General features: G+C 41.6%; 1 protein-coding gene across 1 annotated transcript in view; it reads left to right on the top strand.

Annotated features, from left to right (window-relative positions):
- Positions 1-14,235, top strand: part of URB1 (URB1 ribosome biogenesis homolog) — a 57,596-nt gene extending 43,361 nt beyond the window's left edge. The window contains exons 31-39 of the mRNA XM_068425331.1: positions 4,360-4,520; positions 4,903-5,014; positions 5,903-6,009; positions 6,542-6,685; positions 7,447-7,556; positions 8,782-8,958; positions 9,898-10,139; positions 11,806-12,408; positions 13,034-14,235. Coding sequence (XP_068281432.1) covers positions 4,360-4,520; positions 4,903-5,014; positions 5,903-6,009; positions 6,542-6,685; positions 7,447-7,556; positions 8,782-8,958; positions 9,898-10,139; positions 11,806-12,408; positions 13,034-13,239 — 1,862 coding nt within the window. The 3' untranslated portion in view covers positions 13,240-14,235. The remainder of the gene's footprint in view (positions 1-4,359; positions 4,521-4,902; positions 5,015-5,902; positions 6,010-6,541; positions 6,686-7,446; positions 7,557-8,781; positions 8,959-9,897; positions 10,140-11,805; positions 12,409-13,033) is intronic.
- Positions 14,236-17,833: the final 3,598 nt, after the last annotated feature.

Below are 17,833 nucleotides of genomic sequence, written 5' to 3'. Positions count from 1 at the left end.
GAAATTTGTTCCTGGCTTTGGAGAGGAGAAACATACATCATTTAACCACCTACTTCATTGCATTGTAATTTTGAGCATGACTTAAAAATAACAAGGCATAATTGGCATTAAAGTTTGTTGGGTTTTTTTAAAGCACTTTTCCAAATAATGCAATGTATCTAGTGAGATTTGGCTACTCAGAAATAGAGCAACGTAGCAGCAGACAGACGTTCCTGCCAAGCTGCTCTTGTCCAGACAACTAAGTGCTCCCTCATAGCTCTTTTAAATGTAGTGGGTTAACTCTTTGTAGAGGGACTGATCTGCTTAAGATGAGGAGAGGTTTTTAAACTGGAACTGGAAACAGCTTGGAAGAGACAAAAAGCAGACAAAGATTTATGTTCTCTGATCTATCGAACAGCATTCTGTATATCACAAAAACCAGCACAATGTAATGATAAAATAGAATAAGAGGGATCAATAGAGAATATTCCCTACTGGAAGGTTGTATTTTTTCTGGTGAATGTGTAGAGCTGTATTCTGCATTAGCTATGGTGTCACAGCAACCCAATGAGCAAAACAGGCATAGGAGGGATGGTACCTTCTGCTGCTACATGCAGTGCCCTACCTGCAGCTGATAGGGACTGCTCTGATCCGGGGCTGCTTTGTGGCTGAGTTTTTGGGAGCAGTAATTGGCTTCTTTCAGCTATGCTCTCGGTGGGAGCTGGGCAGAGGTAGGACAGGTTGGAGAATGTGCCCTGCAGTGTTGGAGGAGTTCTCTGGGCATAAACCAGAAGCCATCATTGCTGGGGAAGGGTGAAGTTGTTTCCTGACCAGAGTGTATCTCTGCAGGGTTATTGATTTCTGTGAGGGAGACCGTGATTGAATTGACTGGAGATCTGGCCTGTTAACAGGCTGTGGCTATAGGATAGGGAAACTTCAGGCAACTCGTTTTCCATCAGAGATGGGGCCATTTTATGTCATGAATAGGCCTGTGCTCAGACTTGTTGGAAAGTTTGATGAGATGTACATGGTGCTTGAAAACTAGTTGCTTAGCCTCACTTTTCTTGTTTGACATGACCCTGCTTCACATATGCATATCCCTGCTGTACTTCACAGGCACGCTGTCTTATTTAGAGAGCCCTTAATAAAGTGAGACAAGTATCATGAGGAATTTCCTTACCAGCTCCCTCCCTGTGTTGATTATGGTTAACCACTGTGTAGTTACAGCTGGATTTGGCTTTCCACAACAATAATATCAAAAGCAATTGGCAGGCTGGTAACTGTCTTTCGGTGAAATCATACTCACAGTCTTTCTTTGTCCTCCTGTACCCTTGTAGTACAGTATCTGTTTTATGTGTTCTTAGCCTATACTTAGCTATAGTTGTAAACTGCTCTGTATAATTTTGACAGCAGTAAAAAAGTTGTCTTTTAGTCTACTGAGGAAAAAAAGGTACCAGAACTATTTGGCGTTTTGCAGGAGGAGGGATCTTAGATGGTCCAGTTAATGCTGGTCGTTGAGATTGTTATTGATGAAGAGCATAGACAGCCAGTGTCTTTTGAACTTGGGTGTAACAGTTGGAAAAAGCACTGCTGTCATGCACCTTTCATCATCACCAACCACCTGGTGGTCACCACCTTAACTGGTGGGAGAGATCTGGTGGCTGTTGGTCAGCCTCAGCAGTGCTACAGTCAGCCAGTGAGGAAAACTGCTGGTGTGGGAAGCAGTGGGGTTGAGGGAGCTCTTGCACATCGCATTCTTGCGGAGCTGTGGAGGCAGTGGCTATCCTGACATAGGCTGACTCTAAAACTGGAGAGGGGAAAAATACTTTTCTTAACTGCTCCACGCTGAGTGAGAGTCTGTGTCCTAAGAGGAGCATTTTTAAAGGGCCCAAGTGATTTATGAGTTCAAGTCCCATGGTGCTCCTAAACCATGTCAGCTGCTCTTGGAATTCCCAATTCCTCTTTATTTATTTGCTCTTCGTACTGGCTGCACAGTCCCCTGTGCACAGATGTTATATAACTGCTGAATTTATAAACATACACTTATTACACAGTCTTTAATGCTCACTGAGTAAAAAGTAAGTCTGGAGTTGGGCAGATAGCAAGTTCTGTCTAACTTTAGCTCTGATAAGCATCTTGTGGAAAGCTTTTCCATCATGGTTCTCAAGGTACTTTAAACAAACTGTATGTCAGACATAGAATTAACATTTTTTTTTTTAATAATAGCTTGTTATTTTATGTTAGTTGTTGAACACACTCTCCAAGGTCAGCTGGATGGAAAATATTTCCACTGCATGTTTTCAGTGAAAGAAAGTTTTCCAAATAAATCTTCCTGTGATCAGCATGAACTTTATTGCTGAAGTGAGGACCTTGGATTTCACTGTGTGGTACCACCCATAAAATTATCCACTTTGTCTGTCTAGTTGGTATACATTAGTAGTTCTCAAGAACTGCAGTCTGAAGGAGAGCCATGTGGTGGCTTGCTGTGAAAGGGCATGCACACATATTTGATCCTGTACTGAAGAGAGGTTGTTGTATGGGCCAGGGCTATGTGTGAGATGTCCATAAGTGATGGAGAATCATCTGCAGGCAGGAGTTTTAGATCATCTTTGCATGTTCACTTGGGATTCAACAGAAAGCATCCATTTCCCAGTGCTCACCTTGCACCCTTGCATCTTTCCTGAAGAGTGGGAAGTGCGGAGTTGCTTTGCCACAGGCAGAAGGTAGCAGAAGGCATAGTTTAGGTGTCTGTCCAGACTCTGTTTCCCTTTCTCCTACGCTCTTGTTGCTACTCCTCTCACCATTTTTACTTTGGCAGTCAGGTGGTGGCCTTGCCCAGTGCCTGGAAGTAGAGGGGGGTAGATCTGTATCTGTATGAGCTCTGGTGATGTGAGAAGTATCCCATGCTAACAAACGAGGGATCTTTTCGCTCACTAGGAGAATGACTGAGGTGTTTTGCATTATGCCAGTTAAACTTGATGTGCTTTGGTGAGGAGTGGTGTAGAGAAGTGTACAGTAACTGCTAGTATTGAAATAACTTGTAAAACCACTCACTGAAAAGATCTGTTACTGCAATTCAGTGATGCTTTTGCATTGGTCACATAGCAGCGGGCTGGTTGGGAGGCAGTGCTGGGAGGTGGACACCCTGTCGTCGCCTGGCCCATAACTAGCAGAGCTGGGTACGAAACTGCCAGCCACGAAATTGAAATAGGAGTTCTGGCAGTTGAGGAAAAGATGAGAGAAACAGCCCAGCTGCTGGTGCAGGGACATAAATAATATGTGATTTTTACATAAATATATATAAGAGAGATATATATATATATATATTTTAGTTGTCTGTGGGTGGTGGTGGGGGAAGAAATCAGTGGACCAAATATAGGTACTTGTCAGTAAAACTACAGCCTCTTCTTAAATAGGAATATTTCTTTCTCAGAAACTTCCTCTTGACCTTTGTGAATTACAAGAAGATATGTCAATATTGTTGCTAAACTCAGAACCACAATACATTTGCACTTTAGCTGGTAAAATACAACTGAGGTGCCATTGTATTCCATTACTGGTGAATGAAATAGAAATAGCACAGGAGATATTCTGGAGGTTTTACATCAAGTCATTTCTAGCCGTTGGTGGGTAGAAATGGCACAAGCTCTTCAAAACACACAGCCCTTAAATGAGAAACTCTTGAATCCTGATGGCAAAATGCTATGGAAGATAAATGTTAGATTCAAGAGTGTGTTTTCTGTTTGGCCGGTTACTGTTCAGTGCTGGATTTTGTTTGTCCCAGAAGTGCACAGGGGTACAGTTTAGGACTTTGCTTGGAGCATGACTTGCCAGCAGAATTGCTCATGCCTGCACAGTAACAACTGGTGTGGCTAATGGTATATTTATGTATTATTCTCCTGTCCATTCTATTACAGAAGCTCTTCAGTGCAGGTGGGCTTTTCATTGGCTGTGCTGATCTTTCTTTCAGGCACAGACTTATCAAGTACCCAGAAAATGTTTTGAGGAGAATTTTCCCTCTTGTTCTTCCTTGTACTTAACTTACCTGAAACAGTGAGATAGGTGATGCCTTTACAGAATTTACTCCTGACTTTGCATGGCCTAGCAGGCAGAATCATCTCTGTCTCCCGTAAATGAGACTAACCACATTAATTTCAGCTCAGGTAAAGAATTCCTGTTCAGAGTGATTTGCAGAATGCCTTTGTTAGCCGAAGGAGCTTCCAGCATGCAGTGAAGTAATAGTTTGTAGGGGTGGATCTAGAAATTGGTGTTTATGAATAGAAGTTTTGTTAAGGATTATAGTGCTGTTATATACTCTATGACACATCAATATAATGCACTGGGTGTTTTCTTTTCATTTTTTTCCCTCTTCCCACACAGAGTGTCTAGTGGCATGTCACAAGTTTGTCGAAGTCAATGCCCTGGGTCTAACAGTAGCTGCCCTTAGCAGCTATGATCCCAACATGAGAGCAGCCGCATATTTTGTCCTGGCTTCCTTTCGTTTTCATCTGGAAGGAGCTCGCTTTCGAGAGAAGAATCAGGTAAGACTGAGCTCAGTTGATAGTTTGCCAGGTTAGACATTTTAGGTTATGGACACTTATGGGAGAGTAGCTGCTTTACTCATCCATCTGCACGTACGTTGTGAGAGAGCTAAAAGAAGGGTTTTATCCTCTATTCCATTGTTTCTCCTCTATCACTTTGTGTTTCCTCCTGTTATAATCAATGAGCAGAAAAATGGGGAGAAAATGTGTTTTAGAGAAATTCTTAGGAATTGTATTTGTAGGAATGGAAATACTGATGGGATTGGTATTTGATTTATGGCCTATGAAATATCCTAAAGGCTTATTTACATATTCGTGCTCTCCTGTTGTATTTGTTTGGGTTATTGTTCAAGCTTTTCTCCCCTGGGCTCTTGTGCTGCAGTTGCTGTATCTCTTGGATGCTGTGCAAAATGGAATCAGGCAGCCAAACCTCAAATTCACCTTCTCTTTGACCCTCTACATTGCCCGTGTGGCACAGCAGATTCTGAAGCCAGGTACTGTGACCTACTGTACATGTTGAACTCCTGGGGTGAGTCAAAAAACTTTCAATGCTTGTGTAGACTGCCTTACTAGAGAAGCGGGAAGTGCCATTTTGATTTGTGTACAAAACCAGTCTGATCAATCAGGGATGAAGCCACTACCTCGTTGTAATTTTGGGGTGGAGGTGGGCAGAGGACTAGATGAGCGTGCAGGTCCTGTTCAGCAGATCAGAGCAGGTTGGCCCGAGTGCCCTTTTGTCCTTAGACACTGAATCGACATAAGTCACTGTTGCAAAGGAGAATCACAGCATCGGGGAGTAGTTCAGTTTGGAAGGGACCTTGAGAGGTCTCTAGCTAAACCCTCTGCCCAAAGCAGGGCCAGCTATGAGGGCAGATCACTTTGCGCAAGGCTTTATCCTGGAAAACCTCCTGACCTTTAGACTGATCCTAGAAAGCCTCCAAGGATGGAGAATGTATAGTCCCTCATGGCAACTTGTTCCACTGCCTATGGGGGACGTGTCTGGTCTGTAGGTTAAAACTATGATTGCCTAACATGAAGTGTTAGGCTTGAAACGTGGAGAGATTTGCCTCTGACTTTGCTGCAGATTTCTGTTTTGTCAGTGAAGTAACGTTGGATTTGCTGAAATCAGAGCCACGTTGAATGTCTGTCTTCTCACCTGCTTTGTGCGCACTCTGAATGAGCTTTTCCTTTTGGGGAAGAGAAGAGGAGGGACGGCCAACAATATAATCAGCCTTAGAGCAGGTGGCCTGCTCACTGTCATTAATGTACTGTTCTGACAGCTAGCTGAAACACTGGAAAATACAGGTTCCATTTATTTTTCTGCATGGTTGTATAGTGTGAACGTTGTCCTCCTCTACAATAGCCATTGTTTTTCTTCGCAGAGGAGCACATGTATATAAAGGTAAACAGATTCCTTCTGTCGCACCAGTATTTGGACCTGAGGAAAGTACCAGGGTTTTTCCAGCTTTTCTACAGTTTTGATTTCGAGGTAATGTAAGAATCCCATCTTAGGTATCCACTAATTCTTCAGAAAACAATAGAAAAAAGCCATAATAATGCAATGAAATCTTATTCTTCCATAGGTAATTAATTAGAGGCACCTTTGTTTTGTTTTATATTGGAATTGGAAGTATTGTTTCTGGGTTTCTTTGTTGTTTTCTTAATAGTAACACATAATGAAATCCTGAGTTGTGCTGTGCATGCTCTGTAAGCACAACAAACAACGTTTTGCCCTAGCTAGCTTACATTCATATTTGAGTTTAGATTATTAACATTGAGTTCAACTGAGGTATTTTAGAAACAGCAACTTTTAAAGTTCCATTATCAGTGCATATTTGGTCTGCAGAGTAACTGTTCCTGATGGACGTTATTGATAAATTTGATAGGGATGAAAATGAGAAGTCCAGAAAAAGCTGTTAAAGCACTGTGCTGGCACTCCCAGGGAACCAGGTTTTTTGTGCTCTTATGAGCAGGCATTATTTTGAAATGTCTGATGGTGGTATTTTTCTTATGGCTTCTAGTACAAAACGGAACGTGAGTGGATTCTCCGATTTCTTGGAGAAGGGCTGCGTGATAAACATTGCTACGAGCTTTATGACTACCAGAGGATTTTCCAAGTCATTCTTTCATTTTTCAACAGTCCTTTGTGTGATGAGGGATCCCAGGTAAGAATTAAAAAAAAAACCAGCCAAACCCCAAAACCACAAAAGTTTGCATGGTTTAGAGATCTTAAATACAAAGCAGAAAGGAGCAGTTGACTCTTCCCTTGCCCTCTTGAAAAATCTGTTCCTTCTTGATTTCTTGTGGAAATCCCTTCTTGTGGAGGGGGAAATAATTGCTTCTGTCTAAACCAGAGTCACATCTTTGTCCCCTGAAATTGGAACAGGTCCCTGCCATCATGGAACCTCACTCAGTTTCATCAGCTGGTGGTCTGGTTCTAGTTGTGTTTCTACTGCTTCGTGGAAGATACTGCAGATACCGCAGTTTTGCTCATGTGGTCAGGGCCTTTGCTTTTTTTAGGTCTCCTTATGCCCTAACCAGCGTGTTACCTGTACAGTGTTTTAGCAGGAAGAAAACTCACGTGCCAGCAGCTCTTGTGTTCAAAAGCATGAGCCCTGAGAAATCCAGTCTGTTAAAAGTACCTCAGGTATCAAAATCTTGGACAAAAAGAGAAAATTGTCTTGCTACCTTAAGACTTCTTTTTAAGAGTAGCATCTGTGTGTATGAAGCCTTGAAAAGAGAATGTCTTTTCTTCCCTGTGGTTGCTAAGAACATGTGGTGTTTGGTAATACGTTTTAACTCTCAGCTGATCAGATCCCAGATACCAGTCAGGTTGCTAATTTTATCCTTCTGAAAGATTGATAATAATTAGATCCTGACTATATTCTGATTTTGTAAAAGAACAAATTATACGACTCTGTTTCAGAGTCGTATTCTGGAGATACTACAAAATGCTGCCTGTGTCACCAGAGCTGCCTATGAGCTGATACAAGATCACAGCCTCCTAACCTGGATACTGCACATCCTAGAGAAAAGGTAACTAGCCAAATACTAGTGAAATGGGAACAATTTTCCTGTCCACAGTAGAATAATTATGCAACTGAGCATGAAAACAAGGGTGACAGATACAGAGATGCCCTGTCAGCAGTTGTGACATTTGGCACGTAGGGCCATACTGGCAGAACTTGCCAAACTCTGAAGCGTTCCCTCGTGTTTCTAAAAACAAAATGAAGATGCTTTCAGGTAGTAGTAGGAGGGATGGTGGTGGGGGGTGCTTCATGTTTTTGATAACACTTTCTTGAAAAACTTAGAAAACAAAATGGGACCTTATTTTAGCGTATGTGACTTTCATTTCAAATACCCACAATTCATGTCCTGTCATAGGACCTCCTACACAGTAATGGGCACAATAACGAATTTTGAGCTGTCTATAACATTTCTCCTCCCACTCCTTCCTGCTTCCCTTGCCTCTCCCTCACATACATGCACACAAGTGCACACACACACACACGCACGCGCGTACATGCGCACACACACAAAATGTCTTTTGCATAGGTTCCCCTGGCAGGTTCAAGCAAGATTTCAGTATCATCTACAGTGTGATTGGCCTGAACAGGTTCCCAGTACTGCTCCCCTGTTGTGCTCTGCTCTTTGGTATAGTTTGGTGCATTTGGAAGTGAAAAAGCCTGGATTTGACCTCTGGCACCCAATGCTTATTTTGTGATTGTACTTTTGAGAAGTAGTATTCTTGCATCCTCTGTAGAAAAATGAGATTGCTCCCTCCCTTCTCCCCCACCGCCCTTAGAATAACAAAGTAAATATGGCTCCTGGTATTGTGCTGTAAGCATTGCTGTTATTACTTAAAGTCTTAGGAACATAAGGAACCAAGCTGTCTTGAACAGTAACTGCTCTGAAGAAATGGTGGCAATGGTTGCAGTGTAATGGAATACTTGGCAGGGCTGTGTAATGAAGGATACAAGTGAGAACTCAGTAGTCTCTTGCAGGGGCCATGATTCACTACCGTGTTTTCCCAGCTGCAGCATGGCAAGAGGAGGGCAGCGACCAGGGCCTCCACATGGCTGGGGCTTCAAAGAGGTGTGCTATCATGCCCTGATGGGGGGGGTCCTGGCTGAGAGGCACCTTTTGCCATTCATGACTCCAAAAGTGCACTAGAATATATATAGTCCCCTCTAGGTAATGGACTGGTTCCAGTTAGGATCTGCCTTCCAAATGGGTGTTTGCTTTTTTTTTTGTTTTTCAGATTTCTGGAAAACAAGCTGTTAAATAAAATTATTTCCTTACTCCATACTCTGTGGCTAACAAATTTAGGAAGCAAGAGAGAAAGCAAGAATCAGTGCCAGGAGAACAGGAAGTTTCTTCCTATTCAGCTTGTAAATGAATTTCTGTATGTCTTGATCATATTAATCAAACACATTCGGTAAGTTGGTTTTTTTTTTTAATCAATTTGCATCTCATCCTCTGTTCAGTTTGAAATTTATTAAGGCCAGAAGAATTTCTTGATCTCTGGTAGGTTAATGCTTTTTTTCCCCTTCAGTTTGAATGTTGAGTAGTGAATTTTGATGAGATTTCTTTGACAGAAAGGTTTAGCTGTTTAAATACATGGGGTGTAAAATAATAGCTGATGCACAGTTACTGTCAAGTTCTACATCCTTAATTACTGGCCATTTTTAAGCTGATATGTTTTACATTTTTCCTGCTGGATTAGAGCCTGCAGTTAGCAATGCTATTTGCTGTGAGGATCTTTCATAATCTCTGAAGGTCTAGACTTTCTGTGTCTCTACCACACGTGCAAATTGTACGAGGAGGAACCGTGTGAAGTTCTATACAAGTGTTAAGAAGGGGCCAGTGTCTTCTCTCCAGATGTAGAGCATTTAACATGTCTAAGCACAGCAGTTGCAGCAGGGAGAGTAGAAAGCAAATGGGTAACCAGTTCTGTTTGGGTTCATAATAGCACTTGCAGCTCTTCGTGCAGACAAGTATTGCCACAGCCTGGAGAAACTAAGTTTATTTTTATTTCCTCAAAGTTTTGAAAATTTATGCAAAATAAAGAAGCGGAGCTAAAGCTCCAGACCTCGGGCCTTTTCCTTGCGTGCCATCTGCCTTTCCTATTTACAGGCAGGAGGGCAAAGACTATGTTTCATGGTCAGTTCTGCCAAACACTAATGGAGCGAAGCACTGGGGATTCAGTGCGAATTAAACTAATTATTACTGGCATCCTGAGAAACAAAATATATGTCAAGAGAACTGCTGGAGAAAACTGTAGGAAGAGACTATAAGGAGAAAAACCCCTGTACTTATTTTATTTTATTAATTAGCATGCAGAAAAATACATAGCACTTTTGTTTTCTTTTCATAGGACTAATTTAGATCTAGCCAAACTGATGCAGTTTTTCAGTACACTGAATTCTGTGCTGGAATATCGTGCTATAGTTGTTGAGGCCTTCAAAGGAATGAGCCGGTTCACTGTGAATGACAGCGTCCTCTCAAACAAAGAGATCCTGCTGCTGCTGCATAAGTGGAGTGTCATCAGAAAAGACCTGCAACTGCAAGAGGATGTGCAGAGTCTTGCTCAGAAATACCAAATCAAAGAATTGCTTAGTAAGTACTAAAATATTTCAGAAGAGTAATGTTGTTGAGGCTGTTACAAGCTGACTGTACCAGTGAGGCAAACGTTGTAGGAAGTAGTGTTAATAACTTCTGTCGGACAATCTGATACAGCTTGGGGGAGGAGGAACGGAAATGGAAAGCCATTTTTCAGGTCTTACTTGTAGTGATTTCTAACTTTAACACAATTCTGGAAGCTTTGGAGGAAACACAGTTTTAAAAAGGGAAAGAGCTTTAAAATGAAACTTAGTTGCAGATCTGCTGTTGGGCTTTGACAAATTGTCTTCTTAAATGAAATCCTAAAAAAACCAGTGCCTGGAGGCTTTGTGCTCAAAGATTTGAAGCATTCTGAGTGTGGATGGGGGATTTGAAAGTGAAATATGAGCAAAAACTATCAGTAAAGCAAGTGAAAATGAAATAGTTAATTTTTCTTATTGTCATCAGTGTTGGAAAAAAGGAAAAACACATTTGGGTGTGTATGACTTCTCATTATCTCTGTGAATAAAATGTACAAGGAACTTTGTAGTGGGAGGTGTTAAACAATGCTGATTTCCTGCAAATACAACAGCTGCTCTTGGTGCACATTAAAACTTCTATAGGTTTCTGTAATTGTTCTGTATCAGTTAAACTAATTATTAAAGTAGCGCTGTATTTAAGGGATATTATAAAAGCTTTAGTTTTTCCAAAGTTTTTCACACCCTTTTAGTGCCTTTCTGAGGATTTTTAGAGAGTTATTATAGTGACGTCTGTAACTTACTATATATGTGGTTTTAAAAAAAATCTGTTGCTCCAAGCCTCAGGAGCTGATAAAGCAGTTACAAAACTAGTTCCTTATCTGAAATTTTGTTTCTGAGGCTACATTTCAAGAGTTGTCTCCATCCCCCACAGCCCCTGCGAAAAAATGCTGAAATGCATTTAGTTCATTTTAAGCTGCAGAGTGCAAAGTAATTGAAATTTCTGATGATTTTCTCAATGACTCCTCAAAAGCAGATTGCCGTAAAATGCTCTGCGTGCTATGGTGATGTTGCTGCTTGAGAGCTTTGCTGCTCCCCGTGACACAGGCAGCATCTAACAGTGGACAGCCCTGCATCCCAAAGCTCGGCTGCTTGTCTCTTCCCTTGGGGTGGCAAAAATTCACATGCCCTTGGTTGACAGCACCTCGCCAGGCAGACACTTAGCCAGGATGCAGCTGTGCTGGAGGAAGGCAGGCTTTGCTGCTTGAGCCTGCACCATTCAAAAGCAACGTAGCTGTGCCGGTTTCTCCTTCCATAGGCAGGCGTGTGCTGTGCCTCTGCTAGCCCAGAGAATAGCGGCTTGAGCATTTCTCACAAGGTGGGGTAAATAATGTAGCCTTACTGGCAAAACCGCATCTTGTGGACCTCTGAAATACTGCCTCGGCTTCGCTGGGCTGTGGGCCAGGGCCAGGGTTGCATTATTGCTCACCACAAAGAAAAGGGTTTCAGCCTGTGAATCACTGGGAGCTGCCTGTAGCCCATTTGCTCTGAATTGCATAGGCTCAATTCGGCTGCTAAATGAGGCTAGTACTTATCCTTTTAGCAACTGAAACAACGCATGGTACCGTCTTTCTTGTATAACTTTGTACCAGGGAAATCCTTTGGAGTATCTGATGTTTGTGCTGGTGGTGTTTTTCTTCTTACAGAAAATATTAAAGAAAAGAACAAATCTCAAGTCTCACCTCATGCATATCATCACATTCGGAAAAAGAATGAGCTGGAAAGAGAAGACAACACTGATGCAGACCTGAAAGTCTCTGAGCTGGAGAAGTGCAGAGATCATCTGAATTCCATATTTGCCCATTGGGAGCCTGTTTTCCCAGCGCCGCCGACCAAACATCGAGGGGAGCCCCTCAAACCTGCTGACCTTGTGGATGAAACAGTCAGTCTTACCTGTGCGTCCACTTACGTAGTAACTAAATGGCTCATAAAGTCCATGGTTGAGCACAGCCTCAATATGCAAAATGTTTCGTTAACTCTGCGGTGGCTACAGAATTGCATCTTGCCACACCCAGTGGCAGTGCAGGAGATCCTCAGGGATGAGACATTGAGAAACAACATCTTCAAGTTCTACACCCAGATCTGTGAGGCCAGCAGTGGGACAGCTGGACTCTTCAAAGAGCTCTGTTTGTTCAGTTCAATCATGCTTCACCTCGTGGATGCTCAGGGCCTGGCCAACAACAGCTTTCACGAACTTGTGAAAAAGTTGTGCCTATCAGCAATGACGGAAGAGGGTGCAAACAAGAAAGGTAACTCGCCTTTTCCTTGTCACTCACGTTACAAGGTGGTAATGGTAGAAAGTAGGTAGTTTCATGGGGGTTTTTAATTCATCAAAACAGTTTGAAGGTTGCCCATGTCCATTGGTGCTCAAGTAAAAGCTATGTCTTTGGTGGTGTGGGCACCGGGGTTGGTAGCATAAAATAGGGTCGCACTGTAGGGGTTTCTGATAGTACTACAGTCATACTCCCTAAAAGAAACTTTCCTTTCTAGGACTAAAACAGAGTTCAGTGAGGTATAAAAAATACAATTCCAAGGGGAAAAATAGTCTGCAACAAGTGAGTCCGTGTGGGTATGGGTTCTGATCCATATGCTGTTCAATGTTATCATTTGATAGCAAAAGCCACAGGTCAGATTTCAAACTTTTTTATTTAAAGAGGTCAGAAGGTTGTGCTACAAGAAACTGTTTTCTTTCCTTAGTGTGAGGAGGATCATTGGCTTTGCATAGGCAAAACCCCCCCAAATCTTCCACCTAGGAAAAGAGTTAGGAAACTATTTTAAAACATAGGTCTGGAGGTAAAATGGTTTCATTTTGTATTGCTATGTGGAAATAGAAGAATATTTGTTCTGATTTTTCTCTTCATTTTTCTTCCACAGCTGTTTGTGTATTCCTGACTTCTGTTTACATTGGGGACATATGGCTTGGAGCACAGGAGCCAGATATGTTAATAACCCATGTCAAATTGATCTGCAGTAATACAGATGATGAATTAAACAATGATGACTTGGAAACTCATAAACAAGGAGAAGAAACTATTATGCCTCTTTGCAAAACCCTTTACTTGGCTACATTGGGTCATTAATTCAGTGAACTGACACTTAATCTTTAATACTTTATGCTCTGCCATCATTGCTGCGAGCCATGAAACCCTCCTGAACTGTTCTCCATACAAATCTAACTTGTTTTGTCATAAAGATCAATATTTTATTACTGTGTGCAAACTCAGAGGGGGAAAACTGTATTCATCATCTCTCAGTGGAACATTACAGCCGTAATTTCCATTTTCTTGAACAGTATGGGACACTGAATGTTATTTATATCATTTTTATTACAAGCATTTTTAACTTTATGAAGAACCAAAAAAGACTGATGAGTGCATTGCCTCTAGACTGTATTTCAGTCCCCATGTAGTTAAAATCCATCCTCTCTCCGCTATAGGATGGGGAAAAAAGACTGCAGAGCTTCACCACCATGTGGTATAAGTGCAAAGAACAAGTAGTCAGAGGTTTAGCCATGATGATTTACTATTTCTTGAAGAACGCAGTTTCTTTCATAATACATGATACCAAAACCAGTATGAATAGAAGACTCTGAACACTGGAATCATGATCGTCTGGGATTATTCTTGTTTTTAAATTAAATTGCTTTTGAAAGCATTTATATTGGAGCTGGTCTATTTTTATTCTCGTTTCTGGTTTGGGGGTTTTTGGAAGTTTTTTTGGTTTATTGTTTTTTTTTAATTAAAAAAAGCCTTGGCCATCACCGCTGCTGGGACTTGCAACAAAGGCCCATCTTCTCTCCACTCTGAAAAGATGAGAGATGGAACTAAAATCCAAATGACTTGCTGCTTATTGATTATACATGGTTTTTATTGTAAATTCTCTGTGAAATCTGACACATTTTTCTTGAATGTGGCCTGGAGGGCAGTTTAACATACCATTCCAGATATGCAAACATGCAGAGCCTGAACTTGAACCTTTGAAATGTAAACCAGGATTTATTAAATTGACTCATGAACATCTGCTGTGCCTAGGTACTTTGTACAAATTCTGTACAGGTTAAAAATCAGAAATGGACACTCCTTGTGATGTTTATTTAATTTGTTGTTTTGTTTTTTTTTAATAAAAAAACATGAGATGCAAATAATGAGGATTGCTTCTACATATAAATATTCTTGTCCTAAAGAAGCCATAATATCTATATCAAGACTTGATTTAAAAATAACAAATATTTCTTGAAAAAGCTGCAAGCCCATTAGAGGCTAGATTTTGTGTCATATAAAATCCCTAGGGTCTGACATCAGGAAATCTTTGCGATGAAAAAAACTTATTTTACTTCATTAAAAAAAAAAAAACAGGCAAAAGGAAACCAAAGGAATTCCAAAACAAAAGGTGTCTTTACATCTCATCTAACTGGAAAAGAAAATACTCATGACACATAGGGAAGAAGTTTTTCAGCTGTCTTGAGGGACTGAGCACATCTAACAGCAGTTTATGGTATGATTTGCTTGAGAGGATTAAAGAAAGGTAAGACCATTCAACCAACCTAAGGACAGTAATGCAGAAATGTATTTTCTCTACCCAAATCTATCTTAATTGGCAATAAATTAAACTAATATTCCCCAAGTTGAGTCTCTGGTAAGCAATCTCCCTATCTTAATCCTGACCCACAAACTTTTCCATCCTATTTTCTCCTCTGTCCTGGTCAGGAGGAGTGAGAGAGTGGCTGGGTAGGCATCTGGCAGCCAGCCAAGGCCAACCCACCACAATATGTAATGTGGTGTAGTGTAGCCCCTTCTGCTCCCTTAATAAAGTAACAAAGCCCAAATCCTAAATGCCACAACCCAGTTGTTACATACTCTCCAAGAAGCTGCAAGCCCAGAATGTTTTGGGGTGTGCACTTGCAAGCCTTGCGATAGCCTTTCACGTGCCCTTTGGCCGTGTTTGCTTAAAAAAATAAGTTGTGTAACTGTGGTACCTGCAGGAGCAGAATTCGTGTGCTGAAGCTCAACCAGTTGGAAGAGTGATTACTGAGTGAGACCTGATTCTAGAACCAGGTACAGCAGATGCAAACGGGTGTGCTAAATTACTTAAACAGCTGTTTGCACACCTTTATATTTCTCTCTGTGGATGGAAATAGTGATTTCTGAATGCAGTTTTGTCACTGCTAAAATAAGGACAATAACTTCCAAGCCTGTAGCAGGCTTTAGCTAATGAGATGCACAATGCTGTAGAAGTGGAAAGCAGTATCAGGAGACTGCGACTGCGACTAGGGCCAGTCATGCACGTTGGTGTGCTTTCCTTATGGTAGTGCATCGAAATCCTGACCAATTGCACATGAATCCACCCTAAGGGTTCATACTCAAATGATGATTTTCTGAGGGCCTTAAGTATTCAGAAAGGCCCAGCAGTGAGTACTTTCTCCCTAGCTTGTAATGTTTTGTTAATATCTCCAATACTGCTATTACCAAAAGATTCAAGGTTGGTGGAGATGATTGTTCATACGCATTTCTTTCCTTTTTTTTTTAAATGGTAGTTTTGGAAACAGAAAGAGAAAATGAATGCAAATGAACTGACAATTTAAAGCTACTAGCCTGTCATGTAAAAGATAGATAGCTCGTAAAGTAAAGAATAGCTCATAAAGTAATGTAAAGAGAATGTAGCTGTGCATGTGGGAACTTTTAAAAATAAGGCTTAATCTCTCACGGCCTCTGAGCTTCAATATATTCTATTAATGTGGCAATTAAAAGGTTATTATGAAGTCCTCCTGGAAATAATGGTCAAATATCTTTAAAAGCCATAGATGGTTAGCAGGTGAATGATTTGTGTGTGCAAATTACTGCCAACATATTCAAAATGCATTTTAATAAATTACATAGCTGGAGAGTCATTATTTTAAGAAATTAAGCTTGATTAAAATAAATTGTGGAAAGCATTTGGAAACGGAAAACTTTCTGCATATATGGGCCTATGTTTTAAAACACAGAGTTTCTACAATTTAACGCAAGTTACTCACTTTAATGCTGTTGTGATGAGAACAACGTGGCTGAAGCTCCAGAGCGCTCTGGTCTGCCCTCACAGAAGTCATTGCCAGGACAGGCCTTTTACTCAAAATTCACAAAAACTCAGTGAAGTCAACAGCCCAGAAGAACATACTGCCTCCTGCTGTACCTGGTGTACAGACCATGTACAGTTTGCGTTGCAGGTGGGCCTCCTCAGGATTTGAAAGGGATCTCAGCGATGGGCTGCTAGTGCCAGTGCTCAGGCAAGGGCATCTAACACATCAGCAGGAGAGGACTTCACATAGCATGAGCGACTGGGTAGAATGATGTGGCTTTTGTGGGGTTAGTGGTTTGGGGTAATGTTTTTATAGAAGTTAAGTATGTCTTTGAACCAGCAGCATGAGCTGATTTGGGTCATGCTTTGTTGAGTGGTGGGTGCAGCATTTCAGCCATCCATGAATGCTGCAGACCACACAGGGAAGGCCTCTGTTGATGGAGGACTCTGGGGGAAGGGGAAAGAAGTGCTCACTGTGGAGAGCAAAGCACTGGCAGGGCCTTGAAAAGGGTAGGTATGGAAATGTCACAGAAGGAAATGCACTTCTCTCTTCCCTCATTCCCCTCCTCCCAAGGTAGGTGCTATAAGATAGGCTTGCATTTTGCATATTATTTATTACTGTTTATATACTCATGCTACATACCTTCCATTTCCAGGTAATTTGAAAGGGAAAAAAAATAAGTCATTTTAGTGGTTATGTGCTTTGAGACATTCCAGTGCAACTAATGAAAGAAGAGCATTTCTTACGAATGGGAGTATTCACATCTTTCAGAAATGCCCTTGGAATCCATTTGTAGAGAAGAGATTCTTGAAAAATAGGGTGATACAAGTCTGTCATGAGTCAGGGAGGAGGATGCTGGAGCAGGCAGTGCCGGCAGGCAGCGCAGAACTCTTGCAGGAGAGATGTTCTAGCTCAGGGCAGATGGACGTAGCAGGAATGATCAAAGTGCAGTTGCTGCATCCTTGAGGAAAATGGTTCTAGATGGTCAGGTCCTCTTCAGGCTGTCTTTGATGATACTGTGTGATTGCAGTGGTGTTAAAGGTAACTGTCCCAATTTGCAGCATGAGAGCTGGTGCCAACAGGGGAGTTGATTCATGTCTCCTGTGAGAATTACCTCAGCTCCAGCAAAAGGTAAGGGTATCTGAGGGGAGGGGAAGGCTGTTGTGGCCACCTGAGTTGAGGGATGAAAATGTTTGGTTCCCTGATATATCTCTGTCCATGTTGCACCTTCAGTTCCTGCAGCCTTTCCTTGTTTTCTCCATCTGCCCGTGAGTCAGTCTGACTCAACAGACTTTACTCCTTGACAGGTTTCCAAGCCCAACACCAGTAGTAGTCAGTTTGCTCAAAAAGCAAACTGCAGAAGTGTTTATCTTGGAGATTAAAAAATTTGAAGATTAAAAAAAAAGCCCCACAATACAAACATATGCCTGGTGGTTTGGTCTGTCTCTTGTGTTTAAGGCTTTTTTAACACAGCCCAACCCACCCACTCTCTGGTAACATCATAGCCCACACTCCCTGTACACAGCATAAGGCTGCTTTGGCAGTGCTTCACTGTAGGAGTTTTTGCTGCCTGCTTGGGGGCGTGGAATTTCTAAGCTTCTCCTCAAGTTTCGAATGAA

This window comes from Nyctibius grandis, chromosome 2 (genome assembly GCF_013368605.1).
Source record: "Nyctibius grandis isolate bNycGra1 chromosome 2, bNycGra1.pri, whole genome shotgun sequence".
NCBI lineage: Eukaryota > Metazoa > Chordata > Aves > Nyctibiiformes > Nyctibiidae > Nyctibius > Nyctibius grandis.
Note: the sequence above shows the minus strand (reverse complement) of the source record. Positions and strands in the feature narration are given on the sequence as shown.